This window comes from Notamacropus eugenii, chromosome 1 (assembly GCF_028372415.1).
Source record: "Notamacropus eugenii isolate mMacEug1 chromosome 1, mMacEug1.pri_v2, whole genome shotgun sequence".
In the NCBI taxonomy this organism is placed as follows: domain Eukaryota; kingdom Metazoa; phylum Chordata; class Mammalia; order Diprotodontia; family Macropodidae; genus Notamacropus; species Notamacropus eugenii.
This window is the reverse complement of record NC_092872.1, coordinates 409,307,284-409,330,115: the sequence shown is the minus strand read 5'-3', so window position 1 is coordinate 409,330,115 and position 22,832 is coordinate 409,307,284. Positions and strand designations below refer to the sequence as shown.

General features: G+C 39.8%; 1 protein-coding gene across 1 annotated transcript in view; it reads left to right on the top strand.

The window, feature by feature from the left end:
- The window catches only part of ABLIM3 (actin binding LIM protein family member 3), a 167,797-nt gene that overhangs the window by 102,187 nt on the left and 42,778 nt on the right, over window positions 1-22,832 (top strand). Inside the window, exon 7 of the mRNA XM_072631018.1 lies at window positions 12,578-12,665. Within this exon, the coding sequence (XP_072487119.1) occupies window positions 12,578-12,665 (88 nt within the window). The remainder of the gene's footprint in view (window positions 1-12,577; window positions 12,666-22,832) is intronic.

Here is a 22,832-nt window from a genome sequence, read left to right as displayed (position 1 = left end):
GCAGTGGTATCCAGTCAGGATAAGGCAAACTGTAAATATGAATCTAATCAATCAAAAGGCACTTATTAAGCACCCACTGTGTGCCAGGCACAATGTTAACTCTAGTCATCTGACTAGAGAAGGTCAATGAAAAAGAGGCAACTTGAGAGAGTGGATAGAAAATGGGACCTCTGAATTCACATCTTGTCTTGGATACATACCAGCCGTGTGAGCCTGGATAGGTCACTTACCTTCTCTTGGCCTTAGTTTCTTCTTCTATGAAATTGGGATAATAACAATAATAAGGCTGTTATGAGAATTGAATATGTTAACATATAAAGTACTTTTTTAAATCTTAAGGAGCTGTTTATCCAATTGTGTGTCTAGCTACCTGTCTATCATCTATCTTATAATCTGTTTATCTATCAGTCTATCAATGTATCATCTACCTCTCTGTCTGTCATCTTTCTATCTCTATATATCATTCATCTGTCCATCTATCAGTGAGATCAGAGGGACCCCAAGGTTCACTGGCTCAGATTTGGTACACTGAACATGAGGGAGCTCCTGTAAACTTCTTGACAAGAGAATGATGGTATGAAAATAATATTTGATGATTCAGAAAGTGAGATATATCCTAGACTAGGGCAGAAAGTGACCCCAGACCAAGATTCAAAATGGTGAGGACCTAGGTAAATAAGAGGATGTGTGAAAAAGATTTAGCTAAGTCATATACAGGCTCCAAGGGTGCTATTAGTTTAATATGGTGACCAAAAAGGCAAATGGAATCTTAGACTACATTAATCAATGGATAGTGAATAAGGAGGGTGGTGGTGCTGTTTCCCTTTTTCCTGGTCAGATCACATTGGGAATATTTTGTTCTCTTCTGGACATGCATTTTGGAAAGGATACTAACAAGTTGAAATATTTCCAGAGGAGAACAACCAGGAGATGAAGAGAATTTTAGTCCCTGTCGTGGGATGAAGGGGAGTAATAGGAAGAGAGGCATTCTTGGAATCAGAAGAGACCTAGGTTTGAATCCTGCATCTGACACTCTGTGCTTTATTCTCTGAACTGTAACTTACTCATCTGTCAAATAGGGATAATAATAACAATAATACCTGTTGGACCTCTCTCATGGGGTTATTGTGAAGCTCAAACGAGATCATGTTGATAAAGTCCTTTGTAAACCTTAGTGTTGTTCAGATGTTTAATTCTGGATCTTTGTGACCCTATTTGGGGTTTCTTTGGCAAAGGTACTGGTTTGCCATTTCCTTCTCCAGATCATTTTTACAGATGAGGAAACTGAGGTCAACAGGATTAAGTAACTTGCTCAAGAAAATAGCTAGTAAGTGTCTGAGGCCAAATTTAAACTCAGGTCCTCCTGAGTCTAGGCCTAACATTCTATCCACTGAGCCATCTAGCTGTGCCTTGTAAATCTTAAAGCATTATATAATTGTAAACTCTTAGAATTACTGAAAATGTCTAAGCAGAGGCTAGAAGATCACTAGTCAGGGACATTGTAAAAAGGGATTTATCCATTAGGCAGCCAGTTGGACTGGATGACTTTTAAGGTCCTAGGGAAATGTGAGGTCCTGTGCTTCATGGCTACAGAACATATTATATGTACTTTATCATTTTGTTCTAAAGAATGTTCAGGCTGGAAGAGAATACAGAGATTATTCAATCTGATCCTTTAACTTCATCAACAAATAAACTTTATTCCAGAGATGTCAAGTAGCTTGTACAAGATAGTACAGTTAGCCAGAGGCAGAGCTGCTGGGACTTGAACTCGTCTGTTAGCTATTCTCAATATTTCTATGTTCTTTCCACTGCGTGCTGCCTTAATCTGACCCTGTGAGAGGTAGGAGGGATCATCTGATTTCTATCAAGTTTAGAGATCATTGAGTCCATCTCACCTACCACCCCCATTTTAAAGGTGAAGACTCTTTTATGGAAGTCTGAAGAGGTGGAGCAACTTTCCTGAGGTCACCCAGCAAAGTGAGTGGTAGGGCCAGAGTTACAACAGAGATCTTCTGGTCCCTCTTGGGTGCTGTTTATACTGCCCTATATGACGGCCTATTCCTCATGTTTACTCTCACATTGCTCTGGATTCTTTTTCTTTTCTCTCTCCATCCCATGATTTTTAACTCTCCCTAAAGCTCTCCTTCTTTTCTTCCCCCACTGCCAACCTAAGTACTCTTACTTGTTGCTGGTAGGACATTGTACCAATTATCATAATCCTTCCTCCCTTCCTCTACCATGTTCTCACCAAAATGGTCCACAGCAAAGACCCTCTACTGAATCCCTTAAAATGGGTCTTCATTCCCTTAACTCCACCTATTGGTCTCCATCTGGACACATCTTTCTGATTTTTTATTGATCAGTTGATCTTGACTTCCTAAAACATTCCTTCTTATTTCCTAATATATAGGATTTCCTCTTTGAATCTCAGCTGGTCTAAATGCATTTCAGCCTTTTCCTCCTCCAGGGACCCTTTTTTTGGGGAAGGAAGAGGAGGAACTTGGTAGCGGGGGAGGAGAGATGACATTCAGGAGGGAACCAAGTTTCCATGTTGTCATTGGCTGCTACCTTCCTAGAACCTATAATTGAGATGATGGGAAGACACAACGTGGGAACAAGGTACCAATTAGACCAATTATTTCTGTCAGGGGCTGGAATATCAGCCTGCAGGGTCCCAGTTTAGGAAAACAGCATGCCACCTCCAAAGATTGGACTCCATTGCCTTCCTTGATGATGAGTAGGATTTCTTAGTGATGGGGGGGCACAGAACCCCAGAAACAACTACTGCTATAAAAAAAGAATCCAGAACTTTTGAGGTCCTAACTCAAAACAAAGGAAGTTGTTTAGGCAAGAGAAAAGATGACTCACTCAGGAAATGACCCCACAAGTATCTGAAGAGCTTTCATGGGGAAATAGACTTGTTCTTCTTAAGCCCAGAGGGAAGACCTGGGACCAATGAATGGATGCCCTGAGGAGGCAGATTTTGAGTTTCATACAAAGAAGAACTCATTAATAATTAGAGTTGCCCAAAAGTAGAATAGTCTGACTCCAATAGAAGTGGATTTCCCCTCCCTGGAGGTCTTGGCATTGTAGAGGGAGATTTCCAATTAGGAATGAGTTGGTCTAGAGACCTCTGAGGTCTCCTTTAATTCTGAGCGTCTCTGAATCTACTCATTTTGTAATAATCCACATTATCCTTTTGGAAAGCTCTGCATTTTCACAAGCTTTTTTAAAACTCAGCAAAATAAAGTATTTTAGCATCTGGCTCATGCAGCCCCACAAGGTAAGCCAGCCCCAAATGCCTCCTCAAAAATGAACCTCTAATTGAGCACCACCTTCTCAAAGGACTTTCTTATCGCCTGGATCCAGATTCAGTTTTAGCATCTGTTAAAATTTTTTTTTACTAATTAGGGAAGAACTAACTGTGAGGTAGAAACCATGTTGATTACTTGTTTTGTGACCTTGAACAAGTCACATAACTTCTCTGAGCCTCAGTTTCTTCCTCTATAAAATGGGGATAATAACACCTGCTTCCCTTACAGGGCTGATAGGCAGATCAAATAAGATCACATATGGTATCATATAGCCCTAAAAATTTACCAGATTAAGATATTCTGCCATTCATAATAGAATCATATAATCAAGCTCTCAGAGATCTAGAAACATGGAGTATAGAGCTAGAAGAAACCTTAACTACTAGCTAATTAAGGCCCTTAATTTTACAGATGAGAAAATTAAGGCTTAAAAAGGGGAAATGATTTGCTCAAGGTGACCCAGTGGTGGATCTGGTATTAGGACGTATGACTCCTGGCTCCCAGACCAGGATTCATAGTGATGGGGTGCTTGGGTACATGTGCTTGGACCCCAATTCTAAAATCACATTTGTCTAAAAAACCATATTTCTCTCTAACTTCAAAACACTATCTCAGGCAGTCTCCCTCCAGCTCAAGGACAGCCTGCCCCAGCAGGAACTGTTATTTCCCTTCCTGCCAGAGTAGCCAGTTGCACCTATAGAATTTATCACTTAGAGCCAGCTGCATACTGACTGAATTAGATGTGCACTGGGTCATAATGACATTTACCACGCACTGACCAATCATATGTCTCTTCTACTTAGATGTATGTATACTCCCTTTCCATTAATCTTGTGTAACAAGATATTGATGAGAGAAGCTTGATTTGCTCTGGTCAACCCCGATTGTTGGTTGACTTAGTGAGGTTTCAGTCCTAAAACCATACCTCCATGTAGCCCCACCTTGGGCTATTTCCCCAGTGAATTTTGGGTAAAATACTTGCTCAGTAGATACCAAAAGTGCATGTTCCTTCAAGAACTGACCACTCCTTAACCACTCCCTAAACATACCCCAAAACACCTAGTTAGCATATTTGTAGCACATTTTACTATAGAATGATCTATATAAACTTTATCTATAACTCTTTTAAATTGCAGGTTCCCTAAGAACTCTTGCCTACTGAAAAGCGTACTAGTGATAAACTTTTTTGCCTACTTGACTTAAGGTTGCTTGAGTCCAGTGAATTCTTTCCAGACTAGGTTGACATGGATCTGTAGTGGTTCCCACACCTTTCTTGACCCTCATCAATAAGATCAGTGAGGCTTTACCCGATATAAATAAATGCCTCCCTCTCCCCTAAATAATATAGTGTTTTTTTGCATATACTTTTATATGTTTATATGTGTACATCTTTTCTCCCTCTGTGGACTTGAGGTCAGTAACTCTTTCATTTTGAGTCACCCCAACAATCAGTATAGAGATAGGTACATACTAGGTGCTTAATAAATACTTTTTGATCAATTGATTGCTAGATCCTGGGGATACAAAGGCAAAAATGAAACTATTCCCTCTGAAACTTATACTGTATTCCATAAAGGGGCCAAGCAGGGGAACTGCCACAAGGAAAGCCATATAAAAACGTACATCACTAGTTTTCATTTTTCTGACTAAATAATCCTCCATAAAATTGCTAAGACCTCACTGTGATGTACAAACAACCTGAGTTGTTGAAGGTAATGCCTCCAAAACTAAAGCATCAAAAAGTCCTACCAGGCTTTATGCAGTGAGGTATTTTGTGTCTGTGGTCCAACAAGACTAAGGAAAGGGAAGGGAAAGGAATTAGCATTATTACTCACCTAATATGTGCCAGGAACCATGCTAAGTGATTTGCAAAACTTATTTCATTTGATCTTCACAATACCCCTGGGAGGCAGGTACTATTATTATCCCCATTGTTGAAGAAACTGAGGTTAACTTGCCCAGGGTCACAGTTTTTAAGCATCTAAGGCAGGATTTGAACTCAGGTCTCCCTCTCTCCAGGCAAGAGAGTCAGGAAAATTCATCTTCCTGAGTTCAAATCTGTCCTGGGCAAGTCACTTCACCTTGTTTGCCTCAGTTTCCTAAACAGTAAAATGAGCTGGAGAAGAAAATGGCAAACCACTCTAGTATCTTTGCCAAGAAAATCCCAAATAGGATCATGAAGAGTTGGATACAATTGAAAATGACTGAACAACAGTAAATACAACGTGCCAAACTCTGTGCTAAATGATTTACAAATCTAGCCTCTGGGAGGTAGGTAATATCATTATCCTCATTTTACAGTTGAAAAAACTGATGTTAACTTGCCCAGAGTCACACAGCTTCTAAGTACCTGAGACAGGATTTGAATTCAGTTATTTTTATCTCCGTTCCCAGTGCTCTATACACTACACCACCTAGTTGCCTTTAAAAAGGAATATTGTATTCAGAAAATACCATCACAGATATACAAAATTACTCCTCTAACATGTAGAGTTTAGTCCTTGCCCCCTGTACCACCTCAGCCTGTGGAGAGGGGAAGGGGATTAAATTCACAGCTTACAGGTTCCTGTAGAGCAGTCCCAAGTTTCAAGTCCAAGGGACCTCCTCAGGCTCCAGTTCCAAGAACCCTGGTTTCTCTGGGTTTACTTGCTGGTCTGGTTAGCTGTAACAACCTGCCTGGAATCTTGGCTCTAAAGTCATCATGGACTGGACTCCCCAGGTGTGGTGAGGATTACCTCCTGCATGTGAAACTTAGAAGGACAGATAACCCAGAACAGAAAGAAACACCCCCAGGACAAAAGAAACACCAGAGCCAAGGGAATGAGAGGGAGAAAAGAGGAAGAAAGTCCTTGCCCTCCTGCTGGTTCAGTTCATGGTCCCTGAGCTATGCATGAACCGTGTTCTCTACTCTGTGGACTCAGCAGGATGAACAGGCTCATCGCCTAAGGATTGGCCTCCAGGTGGTGACATCTTTGGACACAACAATTCACAAAGAACTATTTAAAGAAGTAGCATAGTATAGCACATAGAATACTGGCCCTAAAAGCCTGGATGTCTATCACCTCTAGTTCCTTCCACTATAAAGTGGGGATAGTAACAATTGGAGCACTTAACTTCACAGGGCTATTGTGATGAGGATAGAATGAGATAACGTACACAAAATATTCTGCAAACAAAGCTATCGACACATGTCAGTTGCAATTAATATTATCTACTAAATTATGGAGAGGTTGGGGGCTGGGTAGTTCTACCCTGATGAAATCAAAGATCTTTTGAAATATTGAAATAATGAATAAATACGTAATGCTAGAGTAAGCAGCTTCTTTAACTATTTTCTCCCCACAACATTACTTAGTGCATGTAAATTTGCACTTCCTAAATGCAGGTTGAGAAGTAAGATTTATGCTAGCTCTAGCTCAGATGGCCTCACAGTCCCCCCAAAAGGCCTTGCACTGTCTCATCTCTGTAGTTTTGTCCATGTGGTCTCCCTGAGTCCTTGCTAGTCAATCTTTTCCATCTTTTCTGACCTCCTTGAAGTAAGATTTATGCCAGAGATCTAGGGTTCATATTATGCCATAACAGAACAGAATTCAGACCCAGTCACCCTCCCACTCCCTCCCACCCTCCACCATCTGATCACTACTTGGCTACCCAACTTCTCATCAGCAAATGGTGTTGATTGCTTCATTGTCAGTTTCTCAAAGCCAGCTTTATTCAATAGGATGGAGAAGTAGGTTAGGATTTAAAATTTGGGAGTTTTTCAATGTAGTAAAATTAATATACTCTGGCTGATGTTCTCAGCATCCCCTGTTAGGGTGTCCTAACAAAATAAAACACATTGACACATCAGCCTTCTGAAACCACAGTTTACATATTGTGCCTATAGCTCAAAGCTATGTTTCATAGGACTTAGAAATGGAAGGAATTTTAGAACCCATCTAATCTAAATCCCTCCCTTACTGATGAACAGAGGCAACGACCTATCTAAAGTCATGAGATGTTAGTAAAGGGCCTAGCAAAATGCTTGGTACATAGTAGATGCCTAATAAATGCTTATTCCATTCCATTCATACAGATAGTAGGTACCTGTATTTCAATCCAGTTCCTCCAATTCTAAAGTCTATGCTATAATGCCATTTTATGACACCCCTCTCCTCTTTGTTGTTTTTCTTTCTGTTCTACCATACTGCTTTTCCTACTCTTCCAAACTCCTTCCTGACCCTGTCATTCATAGTCCTTCAGTATGATTGTGAATTGTATTGTCAGGCTTGTATCTTCACCCTATTGCCCTACACAAGCTCTACATGAGTCTTCTCCTCTAGCTCAGATGGCCTCACAGTCCCCCCAAAGGCCTTGCACAGTCTCATCTCTGTAGTTTTGCCCATGTGGTCTCCCTGAGTCCTTGCTAGTCAATCTTTTCCATCTTTTCTGACCTCCTTGTGTAGTCATTATTCTTCCAACTCACTGGGTAAGCATGGAGTAGACAGCACACTGGAAACCTGCTTTCAAATTTCAGTCCTGCTATTATTAATCTACAAAAATGCCCTGGTCAAGCCACTTAATTTTTCCCACTGTCTTGTTCCTCATTTTTAAAATGGAGATAATAACCCCTGCCCTCCTCTGCTTTCTATGAGGAAAGTGCTTTCTAAACCTTTAAGATATTATAGAAGTGTCAGTTACAGGGCAGGGATGGGAATGGGAGTGAGGAGAGAGGAGAAGAACCTTTATCCTATAGGCCACTGATCCATCAAAAACTTAATCGGGTCCCTGCAAAATACTGATAATATAACTCACCATTATATAGCATTCACATTTATTACCCTAGTTTTCACAACAGGTTGTGAATTTTTGGAGCATGAATATTACACTATTTTAAGGAAGAGTGCAGTGTAGCTCAGAGTTAAGAGACTGTCTTGCCCAAGATCATACAGCTCTTTCATATGACAAGATTCAAAGCACAAGTATCAACTAATTAGTTTTGAGGTGGTTGTTGTGGGTGTCTATAGAGAGATGGAGAAAGATTGAGAGAAATATGAAAGGTTTGGCTCACCTAACTTTTTAAATTAAGAATGGAAAATGTGAGGCTTTACTCAAAAATGTAAACAGCATATAGTTTTAAATGTGTCAAGGAGGGAGAGGGGGAGAAAATTTAGAACTTATGGAAGTGATTGCTGAAAACTGAAAACCAATAAATTAATAACTTATTAAATAATTTTTTAAAAAAGCTTTCTGTTCCACATTATGACTGATTAAGGGAACAGAAGACAGCCAGGACCAGGAAAGACAGTCAGAATGGGAGAGTCATCCAGAGTGAAGGATAACAAGGATAACAAGATTAAACGGGATATTGACCTTAGGCAAGTCATCTGACCTCTCTAGTCCTCAGTTTCCTCATCTGTAAAATGAGGGGGTTAGATCTCTAAGGTTCTTTCTTGCTCTGAATCTATGATCTCTGTATTTTCTGATTGTATATACAATGAGGTAATATATATGAGGTTTTTATGTCACTATAAAGCACAGTGTATATATAGTATTAACATGTACTCTATATTACATATATAATATGTAGTATATGTAAGCTACAAATGTATATAAATGTAAATATATATACAAATGTATATATATTAAAGCTACAAGTATACAGTATACATTATGTACATGTATACTATATATACTATGTATATAGGATATATACATGTATATATATACTATATGTATAGTATACATAAGTATAGTGTATATGTGTACATATATATATATACTATGTATCTACTCTGTATTTGTAGCTTTAAAACACTTTAGCTTATATATAATTATATGTATTTATAGCTTATAAATTCATTGTAGATACATTCATAGATAAATAGATAGATGAATGGATGGATGAAAGAGAACTTGGTGGGCATCTAACCTGACCTCCTTATTTTACAGAGGAGGAAACTTTAGATTATAGAAAGTAACTAACTTGTGCAGACACACAGATAGTAAGTAGCAGAAGACAATTAGACTTCAAGGATTCATAATTTCCATGATACAAGTATTTCTTTCACTGATGCAAATCACAATATCTTCTCACTTTAATAAATCATTTAATTCAGGGGTTCTTAAACCAGGGTCAGAATCCAAAGAAAAATTTTAGGGAGGGTCTGTGAAATTGAATGAAAAAAATACACCTTCCTCCCCCACACTAATTTCTAATTGAAAGACAGTATTTCTTTCCATTATTTAAAAATATTATTCTGAGACAGGCTCCAAGGTTTCACCAGACTAACATAAGAATACATGATACAAAAAAAAATGCTTAAGAACCTCCGGTTTAATAAGTTCTTTAAAAACTGAGACTTTAATGAGGCTTTTAAAAAATCACCTGATTAACATTCATCTAATTACGAACCTTTCTGCATTTATTGTCTGCTCTGTGAATGACTGCCGTCCATCACTAGATCTATACTCAAAGACTTTCCAGTTTGGTTTTGTGTTTGTTCTTCTTTGCCAAAGAAGACCATGCCATCAGAGAAATGATGACATGACTTGCACTTGACTTTGTTTTGAGCGAGGGAGGGCTGTGCAGGTCACCAGCCTCACTTCTCCTCCAGAGCCATCTGGATCCAGTGACCAGATATTCATCAGGGTGACTGGAGGTGACCCAGGATGCCCTGGGAGAACTTGGCCCCTTTAAGCCAAGGTCAAGGCAAGGCAAGGCAAGGCAAGGCCCAGTAAAACCCGTCAACTGGGCTTCTTTTGGCCATCCAAATTTACCTTCCTTTGGAGAAGAGAAGGAAGGGGAGGGGGACACAGACATGAGAGGAAGAGTTGAGTTACCCAGCTAGCTGTGTCCCATGCAGCCAGCTGTGTTTAGTAGGACCTGCTGGAAATCACACTTTCCTAGCATCACCTCTTAGAACCCAGGGTCACATTCTCATCACAACTGAAGCATAAGGGCTTAATATGTGACATGTAGTTGGAATTTCAGATTTTAAATTTCCTATCAAGTTTTGTGATTTCCATTAGAAAAGCATCATCCCCTATCAAGTTTTGTGATTTACATTAGAAAAGCATCATCCATATTCTCCATCTGGCTGAACTATCAGTATTATACTCATTGCTTCATGGTTCACCCACAGTGAAAAGGGCCCCCAGAGTAACATCTCCATCTGGTGGACTTTTATGATATTGCCATGAAATATTCTTTTAAAATGTGGTCGTAGTTTTGAAGCTAGTGATGCAAATGGAATTTGACATCAGATACCAGAGCTCCTAGGGCAGCTAGGTGGTGCAGTGGTTAGCATGCCAGGCCTGGAGTCAAGAAGACTTATTTTCCTGAGTTCAAATCTGCCCTCAGACACTTCCTTGCCAAGACCCTGTGCAAATCACTCAACCATGTTTGCCTCAGTTTCCTCATATATAAAATGAGCTGGGGAAGGAAATGGCAAATCACTCCAATATTTCTGTCAAGAAAACCCCAAATTGATTCACAGAGAGCCAGACATGACAGAAAATGTCTGAACAACAAACAACAAAGAAACCAGAGCTCCTAACAGATACTTCATTGAAGAAAAGTTTCTTCTAGGCAGATGAAAATAAACCAAGGTCTGACTTTGGTCCAGAGTTGAAAGTTCCTAACCAGGATGGCTTTACTTATCCAAGAACTGGTGAAATTCTTTAAAAACAATCCTCAAAGTAATTTGTTGCAAAGTCAAGTATATACTGTCAGGACACTCCAAAAGTTGTAAGTTACAGCTCTGAGTAAAGAGAGAGAGAGAGAGAGAGAGAGAGAGAGAGAGAGAGAGAGAGAGAGAGAGAGAGAGAGAGAGAGAGAGAAGATAGATTGCACGATGCAGTGAAAAGAACACTGAATTTGGGATCAGAGTACATAGATTCATGTACTGTGTTACCTATAGCACTCACTATTTTTGTGACCTGAGCAAGTCACCTAAGCTCACAGGGTCTTAGTTTCCTTATCACTAAAATAAGAGAGTTTGATTAAATTACCTTTAAGATCTCTTCCAGCTCCAAATTTTTGAATTGAAATGAATTGAATCCCTCTGGCTAATGTTATGGGAGAAAAGAAATGGCTGTGTACAGTCATTTAATAGGCATATTCAGTTCCAAAGTGAATGCAGACATGTAGAGGCATATTCTATTTCAGCACTGAACAGTGGTTCTCAATGTGTGTGGTCTGAGAACTCTTAGAGGGTCTCTGAGACCTTTTCAGTGGGTCTGTGACATCAAAACTGTTTTCATAATATTAAAGCATTTTTATTTATAACATAGTAATACAACCCATATAAACAAAAGTTCTTTGGTGGGTAGGGGAGTCTTCAATAATTTTTAATGGTATAAAGGGGTCCTAAGACCAAAAACTTTGAGAACCCCTGCTCTAAATTCATGAAGATGGATATGATAATCAGTAAAGGTAGATTCATAGCTTGTGTCCTATGGGAAATAGGAAATGATTTTATACTACTGTGTGATCCTGTTGGGCTCCTTAGTTTTTCTCTGGGGCTTTCTACTTCCTGGATAATTTTGACCATCTGTGAAGTGGCCTTACCAGGAACTTTAGAAGTATAATAGGGGTTTATTCCCTTCCTGAGAATCTTCATCTTTTTCTCTAAAATAATGTTGGGGAAGGAAGAATGGTAAGAATTAGGATGTTCGTGTGTGTGTGTAGTAGTAGTAGTAGCAGTAGTAGTAGCAGTAGTAGTAGTAGTAGTAGTAGTAGTAGTAGTAGTAGTAGTAGTAGTAGTAGTAGTAGTAAAGATGTGAGTATGGGACTGCGTTTAAAACAATAGAATGGAAGGAGTACTGAAGTAGGCCTTTGGACACTTGAGTTCTAGTCCCATCTCTACAGTAGACTTAACTCTGTAACCTTTGACTAATCACTTCCTTTAACTGGACTTTAGTTTCTTCCTTTGTATAATGTTGAGACTAGATTGAAGGTCCAATCCAGCTCAGAATTCTCTAACCATTGTTTCTCTGAGCTGAGCTCTTCAATCAGAGTTGGCATGAGGAAGATGAATCTAGTCTTCTTCTAGAACAGTAACACAAGAGCCCACTGTGTAGAACAACCCCAGGTTTGTTGTGGGTCCCATAGGCTAGTAAGGTGGTCTTGGACAGCTCCTCTTTATTTAAAGACAGGCTAAGAAGTCTGAGACATTTAGTAGATCACATATGAAGGTTACACAAGAGGTTGCAGCTGCCCCTTTCATCAGCTACTCTGCATCATTTTGAAACCTACTTTTATCTTCCTATTTCCATAGGCAGGAGGAAAACATTACCATCCAGCCTGTGCCAGATGTGTCCGCTGCCAACAGATGTTCACAGAAGGAGAGGAGATGTACCTCACAGGTATGTACATCTAAGAGGCAGAGGAATGGAAAGGGCACAGAAGCTCTGTGTGTATACATAGGGGTGTATGTGTGTGAATGAATGAACGAACGAATGAATGAATGAAAAGCATTTATTGTTTACTGTGTGCCAAGACCTGTGCTAAGCTCTGAGGATACAAATATAATAGCAAGGAAGTCCCTGCCCTCAGGGAGTTTATATTCTAATGGGGGAAACAACATAGATAGATGGATGGATGGATGGATGGATGGATGGATGGATGGATGGATGGATGAATGAATGGATGGATGGATAACTTGTAAGAGAAAGACCCAGGCAAAGAGCTAAATTCAATTTAATTTTCTATAAGTTAGTAATTTTCTATCAGATATGATATATATTTTTAAAATTAAGAGAAATCTGTGATCCTCCTTAAACAGTTAATATATCATGGTATTTTATACAGTGTCCTTACTGAAGAACTCTAGAAATGGAAAACCAACCATAGTCAATCTCCAATGTGAAACTACTTGTGTTGAAGGATGAACAGATAGAAAGATAGATAGATAGATAGATAGATAGATAGATAGATAGATAGATAGATAGATAGACAGACAGACAGACAGACAGATAGATATCTGTACTGGTGGTGAGAGAAGGCAATTATAGTCAGGGAAGTCAGAAAGATGGTGAGTAGAATAATATAGTAGTCCATTGACACATTACCTCCAGAGCAATGTTGATTTAATGAAATTATCAGAGCAAGAAATCTAAGGAAGGAAGGGAACTCTTGCAGAGCAACTGGGCAGAACGTGCTTTGGTGGAGAGAAGGCTACATGGAGTAAGGTAGTGCTGAGTGGCTTATTTCCTCCCATGCAAATTGGGATTCAAAGGAGTCACTGCTTAGTGAGATAAGACCTGTAACTGTAATCTGACACTGGAAAGATATACCTTATTAAAAACAAAGAACATAGGTAAAATGGAGGTGGGGGAAATAGTATATACACAGATCTATTTGGAAGAAAAGGTGCAGATACGTAGAGGTAGGAGTTTCCTTACCTTAGAGTTTCCGGTACCATAGAAAATTCTAGGTCCAGTCCTTTTCTCAGCCACTGTACTTATATGTGTCAATGTCATATCCTCTAAGTCTTAGAATGTAAACTACTTGAGGATAGGGACTATTTAATTTTTATCTCTTTATCTCAGTGCCTCGTGCTTAGTAGGCCCTTCACGTATGCCTGTTGATTGATTAATTGATGGACAATGATTGCCTTCTCCAAATATCTTGAAGGGCTGTCACATGGATGACGAATTAGACCTTTTTTTTCCATTTTGCCCTAACAGACAGAACTAGAAGCAATGAGCAAATGCTACAAAGAGATAGATTTAGCTTAATAGACGAAAAATTTCCTAACATCTGCTTGTGTGTATGTGGGAGTTAGGGAGGGGATGGGAGAGGGTAGTGAAGGAAGGAATTCAGCCTGAGATTTATTTTGTGTGAAGAATTCCTGGTCTAGAAACTTTCTTACCAATACACATTGGCAACTCAGCTCTAATTTGTAGCCTTAGAGAGTTATCTCGGGCACCCAGAGATTAGAGGGCCATAGAACCACATAGGTATGAGGCATGATTTGCACTTAGCTCTTCCTGATGCCTAGGCTGGCCCTCTGTCTACTACACCACATTATCTTTCTGCTAACAATGAAGCTATCTCAAAGTAGGATGGTCTGCCTTAGGAGGAGGTATCCAGAGAAAGACTGAATGAACTCGTGTGTTATAGAGGGGACTCCTGTTGAGGGTCTGGATTAGCCAACTGTTGAGGTTTGTTCAGACCATGACATTACATCATTCCGTGACAGACAGATTGGAGGTCGACGTAAGAATTTTAATGGTTAGAGCTTCAAAGGCTTTCAATCATTGGAATCACCCAAAATCTTGCTACATGACATTGGACAAATTACTCTTACAAAATAGAGACCAAGGGACAGGAGTGTGTTAGAGCCAGTTAAAATAAGGTTGATACACAGTAAATTTTCAGTGTGAAACTTAAGAGAGCTGTGAGTACTTTTTTTTCTAGGGACCTGGTTGTTAAACATTTACCAGAACACCACTAGCCAGAGAGGTTTCTATAAAATGAAGAGATTGAATTAGACTACAAGATCTGTTTTAGCTCTGGTATTCTGATTCGTCTCAGTGCTAACAGGCAAGTCACTCCATCTTCCTCAGATTTTGTTTGTTTTTCTTTTCTTTTTGGGGGCAATCAGAATTAAGTGACTTGCCCATGGTCACACAGCAAGTAAGTATCTGAGGTTGGATTTGAATCCAGGATCTCCTGACTCCAGAGGTGGTGCTGTATCGATACACTATACCACCTAGCTGCTTTTTTTTTTTAAGTCATACTACATGGGTGATGAGATTAAATAATCTAAGAATCAGAACTCCTCAGACTCAGAAGGAACCTCAGAGGTCATCTAGACCAAATACCTGGAACACTCCCTGATGTAATCCAAACCAGATTAAAATGTAACTGAGAAATACCTAACAAAATAAGTAAAAATGCAATAGAACTTAAATGACGTTAGTTTGTGGATCTTGAAGTCAATACACCAATGCTCTAGACTGTCTTGTACCTGAAGAGGAATCCCCATTACAACAGGCCTGACAAGTACTCATTCAGCCTCTCCTTGAAAACAGGAACCTCACTACCTACTGACATAGCTTGTTATACTTTTGGAGAGTTCTCATTGCTTTCTTTACGTGGAACAAAAGTGTATCTTACTGCTACTTCCACCCCTTCCACATATAAAGTCAGTTCAAAAGAAAAAAGTTTCATATATCATAGTATTAAAAAGTAAAGTGAACACACCAAATGCCTGAGCTCTGCTCTAATAAAGTGCATGACCTATATATTAGATTCTTTCAGCATAATCATAATAGCATTTACATAGCACTTCGCCAATGTTGTCTCATTTGATTCCCACAACATCCTTGTGAGGTAGGAGATATTATGATCTCCATTTTACAGATGAATAAACTGAGGCACAGAGAGGTTAAGTGATTTGCCCAGGCTCACACAGCTAGTCACTGTCTAAGACTGGATTTTAATTTAGATCTCCCTGACTACAGGTCTAGCCATGTACCCCCTAGCTGTCCTAGCATCAATCAGGCCTTCTCATTTCTTAGTTTAGGGTCTATACAAATGTTATAAACTTCAAGAACAAATAGTCTGTAAGAAGAGGATCAGCCCCAATTTCTGTGTGAGCTATGACTACATCCAGGTTTGCCTTCAAGTGGCCTTTTTCTTTTCAACATATGTGCATCCGTTTGGTTGTCAATCTTCTTGGTCCTAGATATCTTCTCTGACACCAAGGAAAATGTGTTGAATTTCTCTTTCCTGAGGCAGTCCTTTGAATTCCTGTTTGAAATTAGTATGGAAGGAACTGTAGAAAGAGATTGAAGATTGGGTTTGAGGGGTTGATTGAAGGGGCAATCTGCTGGATTGTTCCAGTCCTTTCAACCAGTATTCAAATGACATGATCTCCAGTCTTCTTGCCATGTGGATCATTCTCCTCTAAATAACTTCCAGTTATTTAGGTCCCTCCCAACTCCAAGCTTCTATGACTAGTTATTTTTATAATCATTTCATTATCATTAATCAAAATCTTGTAATGTTCTCCCTGGAAGGGGCCTTAAAGATGATCAAGTCCAAATTCTTCATTTTACAAATGGCCCAAGGGGGTGTGGAAAAGTCACTTGCCCAGACTTTCTTGCCTGGGATCACAAAGATAATTGGAGGTAGCCTCAGACTAGACTCCAGTTTTCCCACCTCCAAAGCCATTGGTTTCTCCATTTCACCAGACTACTAGACCATGATGCTTCCCCTGCTTCCTGGATGAGCCCCACCTCCTCACAACCTCCCAACACCACATTTTCAGGAAAAGTTCTTCCTGATTGTGCAGTGGTATGGGGACAACTGGGGACAATTCCAGGTACTGGAGAAAAACAAAACATGTTTTCAAGGGTAAACACATGTTTCCTCCCATTCCGTCACCCCCTCCACCCCCCACCCAGTATTGCTAAGATCTATGGGAAAAGCAAATCTGATGATGACGACGATGCTCTGCCTTGCAATGGGTTGGTCCTACCTTAAGTTAGGGTATCTCAGCTGCTGATGGTTGCGTTCCTGTGACTCTGGCTTGTGTCAGAATAATAATAATAACAGCAATAGTAATAATTTATATTATATTTTAAGGTTAATAAAGCCCTTTATAAATATGTGTGCATGGACAGACAGACAGACAGATAGCTAGATAGATAGCTAGATAGATACATAGATAGATAGATAGATACATAGATAGATAGATAGATAGATAGATAGATAGATAGATAGATAGATAGATAGATAGATAGATGGATAGATACATAGCTAGATGGGAAATATAACCTCATTTAATCCTCACAATAACCCAGAAAGGTTGGTGTTATTATTTTTCCACGGGAATTGAGGCTTAGAGAAATGGCTTATTGTAACTAAAGTGTGATTTGAACTCTGGTGTGGAGTTAAAGTCCAGCACTCTATCCTCTCTGACAAGAGAATATTATTGCAAAGATATAGGTGTCATTGAACTTGGGTCAAAGAGTCATCATCGTCTAGTCATTGGGTATACAACACACCTAAAGGGCTCAGGCAGTTCTCAGTACAACCTTATGCACAAGACTTTCCCAGATTTATAGAGCAGGGGATCACATCAAACAACCGCCTGACGAAAGCTACCTGAGGAACTGGAATCCCTAGAATAGCACTGCTCTGTCACAAGGAGACCTTCCCTAGGTCTCTTTTTCTACACCCTATCAAAACACTCCATTCTACCAATGAAGGGCCATTTCAGAGGATACCAGCCCAGAGATACAGGCTTTTCCTGCTCCTACAGGGAGCCTTAGAGCAGGAGAGATGGATGCCCATGTTGGGGCCCATCGGCAGCAACTAACAAAGTGCTGCCTTCTTACTTTTATGTTTAACTTCCATGTCTCCCTGGATGTGCTAATAGCCTGACTGTTTTTCCCTTGGCCTCTGAACTTCATGGCTCCTCACATAAATAACTGAACTTTGAAGGCTATATGGTTGAATTCCATGCCTCACTCTCCAGCATGGAGATCAGTCTAGATTAGCTGAGGATAAGGAACTTGGTACAAAGGGGCTAAGAGGGATGAAACCAAATCATTTAGAGATTTAGGTAGTATAGTGGATAGGGATAGAGTGGTGGACTTGGTTGGAGTCAGGAAGACCTAAGTTTGAATCCTGCCCCTGGCATTCTTCCTAGCTATGTGACCTTAACCCCACTCAGTTTCCTAAGCTGTAAAATGGGGATATTAGCCCCTACTTCACAGAGCTATTGGAAGGATCAAATGAGAAAATTAAGTGCTTTGCAAACCATAATGTGCAACATAAACGTTAGTTGTTATTATTTGTGGGGGAAACCTAGACAAAATTCAAGAAAGAAGGAGAAGTCAGTCAGTCTAAGACACAGATCCAGTTAAGGTCACTAGAGCTGGAAGGCATGGTTTACTTGCCATTTTCCGAAAGGTTTTTAAATGAACCTGGCCTTAGAGGCAGTATATTATCTATAATGGAAAGAGGACTAGATTGGGGTGGGGGTAGGGGTCAGAGATCTTAGATTTGTATCTCAGCTCTGCTATGTGTTACATGCATAACTTTGGACAAGTGTCTCCCCATTCTGGGCCTCAGTTTCCTCATCCATAAAATTAGGACATTAGATTAGAAAATTTAGAAGCGCTCTTCCAGTTCTAAATCCTATAATGTAACCACTGGCCATCCTCAGGGTCAGCTTTCCCAAATAAATCAAGTTGTAGGTTCTAATTTCTCTTTAGTTCACATCCCCTCATTCCTGTCCCTCCAACCAACTTTTGACCTGTTTTGTCATATTCTTGCATCTAGCCTTGGCATGACCCTAGAGTTTGATTCCAGGTCCCAGGCTTTCCTGTTCCATCCTGTTTCTTTCTGAATCCTAGGTGCCAAAGAAACATGGTATGATGCTGACTCCTAATGGAGTCAGATGCTGAAAGAGTTAAGCTATGCAATATAGCTGGTTGGCTTTATAATAGGGTGCAAGATTCCAGTGTCAAACCTAACCCAGAGACAGCTTTGGGGGTGGGAGTTATTTTCTTCCCTGCATTTACAAAGGGTTTGTCACCTAATGAGCCCAACCATTCTGGTTTCTGGGAGAGGGGCTATAATTATAGGGCTCTATCCCTCCCCCACACAGAGAGAGTTCATCTGTCCCAGACTCTCTCTGCCTTAGGGGAAGCAGAATGAATCCCAGAAGATGGGGGCTGTGTATGCCTGGCTATCTGTCAGTATCATGCCAGCTCCGGGGGCTGTGTAGGTGGCAGGGAGGGTTGTCCTTGCCAGCAGCAGTACATGTGACCATCATTGGCACCTCTCACTGCCAGTGCACTGGGGCCCACACATCAGCTCCCAACAGTGGAAAGAAAACCATTCCATCCAAGGCAGTGGGGATGAATGGAAAGAACCAAGGAGACAAGGTTTGAGACCCAGTTCTACCAATAACTCACAGTGGCACCTATGAAAACCTGCTTAGCCTCTGAGCCTTAGTTTCTCCATCTGGAAAATGAGGTTACAGACACTAAATGATTTCTGAGGTCTTTCCCAACTCTAATGCTCAATGTTCTCTTTTCGTGGTTGTGTTTAAAGCTGGCATTTAACCACACACATAACTTCATTTAGGATCCAATTGTATAAACAGTCAATGACCACAGATATAATCAGAGATATGTATTTATTGATAAGTGTGGTAGTAGTCTGGGAGAAAAAAGAACACTGAACCAAAGAGTGGGAAGATACCACAGAGAACGTCATAATGACATTGAAGGTTTGCAAAGTATTTTAATTACATTATCTCCTTGCATCTTCACAATAGCCCTGGGAGATAGGTGCTGTTATTGTTTGATATTATGATGCCCATTTTTATAGATGTGGACATTAGATCTCAAAGAAAATACTTGACAACGGATGCATAGCTAGTGAACGTCTGAGACAAGATTTTAACCTAGGTCGTCATCAATCCAAATCCAGCCATCTAACCACTCCTGCATGGCATTTATTTAGTAGATCATTTTACAGTCAAATAAACTGAGGCTCATGGAGATAAAATGACTTGTCCAATGTCCCACAACCAGTGAGTGGCAGAGGTAGTCCCAGAACCTAGAAGTCTTCTGACGCCTAATCTAGGATTTTTGTCACTTCATGCTACAAGAGATCACTTACACCACATGCATCACTTCAAGAGATCTCACAGCTAACAGGTGAAAGCTCTATTTTTGCCTGTCAAGGGTATGTGACCTGAGATCTGTGAATTTTTTTTCTGATAAATAAATTTATTTATTTTTAGTTTTCAGTTTTCACTTCCATAAGTTTTAAATTTTCTCCACCTCCCTTCCCTCCTTCCTTCCCAAGGTAGCAAGCAATCCAATGTAACTCACATATATAATCTTATCAAACATATTTTCATATTAGTCATGTTGTATAGAAGAATAAGGCCAAATGGGAGGAACCATGAGAAAGAAAAAAACAAAACAAAGCAACTTTTAAAAAGAGAGCAAATAGCATACTTTAATCTGCATTTAGATTCCATATGTATTTCTCTGAATGTGGATGGCAAATTCCATCTTGAATCTTTTGGAATTGTTTTAGATCCTTGCATTCCTGAGGAGAGCTAAATCTATCACTGTGAACCTTTTTTGAATAATATTTTGATAACAGTATCTCAATATATATAATTGGTTTCCTTGGTAATCCTAGGAGGCATGGTGATAGTGTTGGCCTTATAGTCAGAAAGATCTGAATTCAATTCCTGCCTCAGACACTTAGATACTTAGTTAGCTGTGTGACCTTCTGCAAATTGCTTAGCCTCTTTTGGCCTCAGTTCTCTCATTCTATAAAAGGGGGATAATAGTAATAGCCTCTATTTTGCAAGGTTGTGAAGACCCAGTCAGATAATATATGTAAAAAGAAAACTTCAAAGAGCTATGTATAAATGCAAATGAACTATTGTTTTATTTTTATACATTTAAAAACATGATTCTGAGAAGGGGTCCTTAGGCTCCCCCAGATTCCCAAAGGAGATACTGAATAGGTTAAGAACCCCTGCTTTATATGATTTTTTTTTTGTAGGAGAGAGTACCACACCTATGGTTTCTTTGGCATAGAAACACTTGAAGAAAGCCTGCTATCAAAGTAAATTTTATCTACTCTGCAATTTAGAGTCTTACACTGTTTCCTAGGTCATTGAGGGCTTCAATGATTTGCCCAGGGTCACAAAGCCAGTTCTTCTTGATTCCGAGGTTGGATGTCTATTCACTACACCCCAATACCTCTCATTTATAGGTTTACAGGTTTACAAGTATGGAAATTACAGTTTTTCTTAACAATCAATTACTTAGACTACCACTAGATAAGCTCTGGGCGTATAGCAGGACAACAGGGTTGGGTGGTAGTCACACTGTCATCATGGCTTGCAAGGTAGGCTTACATCTTTTGCAAATGACTTTGAAGGAACCCATTATTCAGGAGGGGGAGTGTCAGTAGAGGGCTTTTTATTACAACTAGCTTAACTACTTTAAGCCTTTCCTTTGGCCTCTGAAATAAGGTCTCTTTCAGCCCTAACATTCCATCATCTGTACAATCCCTTGAAACGCAGACATTCTATAATCCAAGCCTGATTCTAAATCCAGAAGACTCCAGGATATTCTCCACATGCCAGTCATCCCTGGATAATGGATAGTGACCTTCCTCACTACCCACACCACTCCCAGCCCCAGAGTCTACTGTAAAAAGGCCAGGAAGGGGGCAAGCTCTTTAAGAGCCAGGCTGGAACAGTCTCTACTTTGTTATGCCTTCAGAAGGGGGAAGATGCCAGAAGAAGAAGAGACAGGCGGGGTCCTTGGCTTTTATTTCTGAGTGTAGCCAAAGTTCTTTTTTTTTTCCCTGCTTGTTACCCACATGACCTCCCTAAGAGGTCACCAGTATTCATTTCCACCATTTATGGGCAAGGAAAACAAGGCAAGAGAAGAGTTCAAAGCAGCAATCACTGTTCATTTTAAGAAGTCCCTGCTCTTAGAAAAATGGAGTCATAGAACTGGGACCTTAGAGCCCAACCCCTTCATTTTACAGATAAGGAAACTGAGGTCTAGAGAGGGGAAATCATTTGCCCAAGACCACACAGAAGATTACTGGCATATTGGGGACTTGATACTGAGTTCTATCGATAGCCAGATTAGGGCTCTTTCAAGTATATCGCATATATGCTTAAAAAAATCGCTCAAGTAAATAAATGAAAGAAAGTCTAAAATTGAACTCTAAGATACCTTTCAGCTCTGAAATTCAGTGCTTTATGTTCCAAGGTCCTTTTTAGCTTTCATAGTGTTTTCTATATTCCAACACTATGTATTTGAAGATCCGTTCCAGTCTATGACTCACTATGGCTTATGTTCTAAGCTCTCTTCCAGTACTGACATTCCATGTGCTAAGGGCCCTTCTGACCCTAAGGTTCTATGTTCTAATATCCCTCCCAGCTCTGACATAGAGTTTCGTAATATCATCTGCAATGACAATATAAAGGCATAGAATCTTACCCTGGAGAAAATCTGAGAGACATGTAGGCCTGAAGAAAAAGAATGTGTATAGGGTGATGGCTGATACCATTGTCAGAGAGACTTACAGTTGTTTCTAAAGTGGGAGAGACTGTCTCTAGTAACTGATAATTCCTCCCCAGGGTGTTAATTAAACGGTTTGCTAAAGTATGGAGAGACTACTCATACTGATAAAACTATAAATCTTTCAAGTAACTACAAAACATTTATAACTAAAATAACAGCAATATTAATAATTCACATTTCTTTGGGAATGTAAGGTATACAAATCACTGTTTTCCCACAATTCTATGAAAGTAGGTAGTGTAAGTACTATTATGACCATTTATGTTAAGATTACTGAGACCCAAAGAGCTGAAGTCATGTGTCGAGGATCACACAGCTAGGACGTAATAGAACTGATAAGTGAAATCACGTCTTCAGAGCCCAAGTTCACCTCTTTTCCCATTCCTCTTCCTTAACATTATTCTCCAATCAAACTGGCTACTAACTATTTCT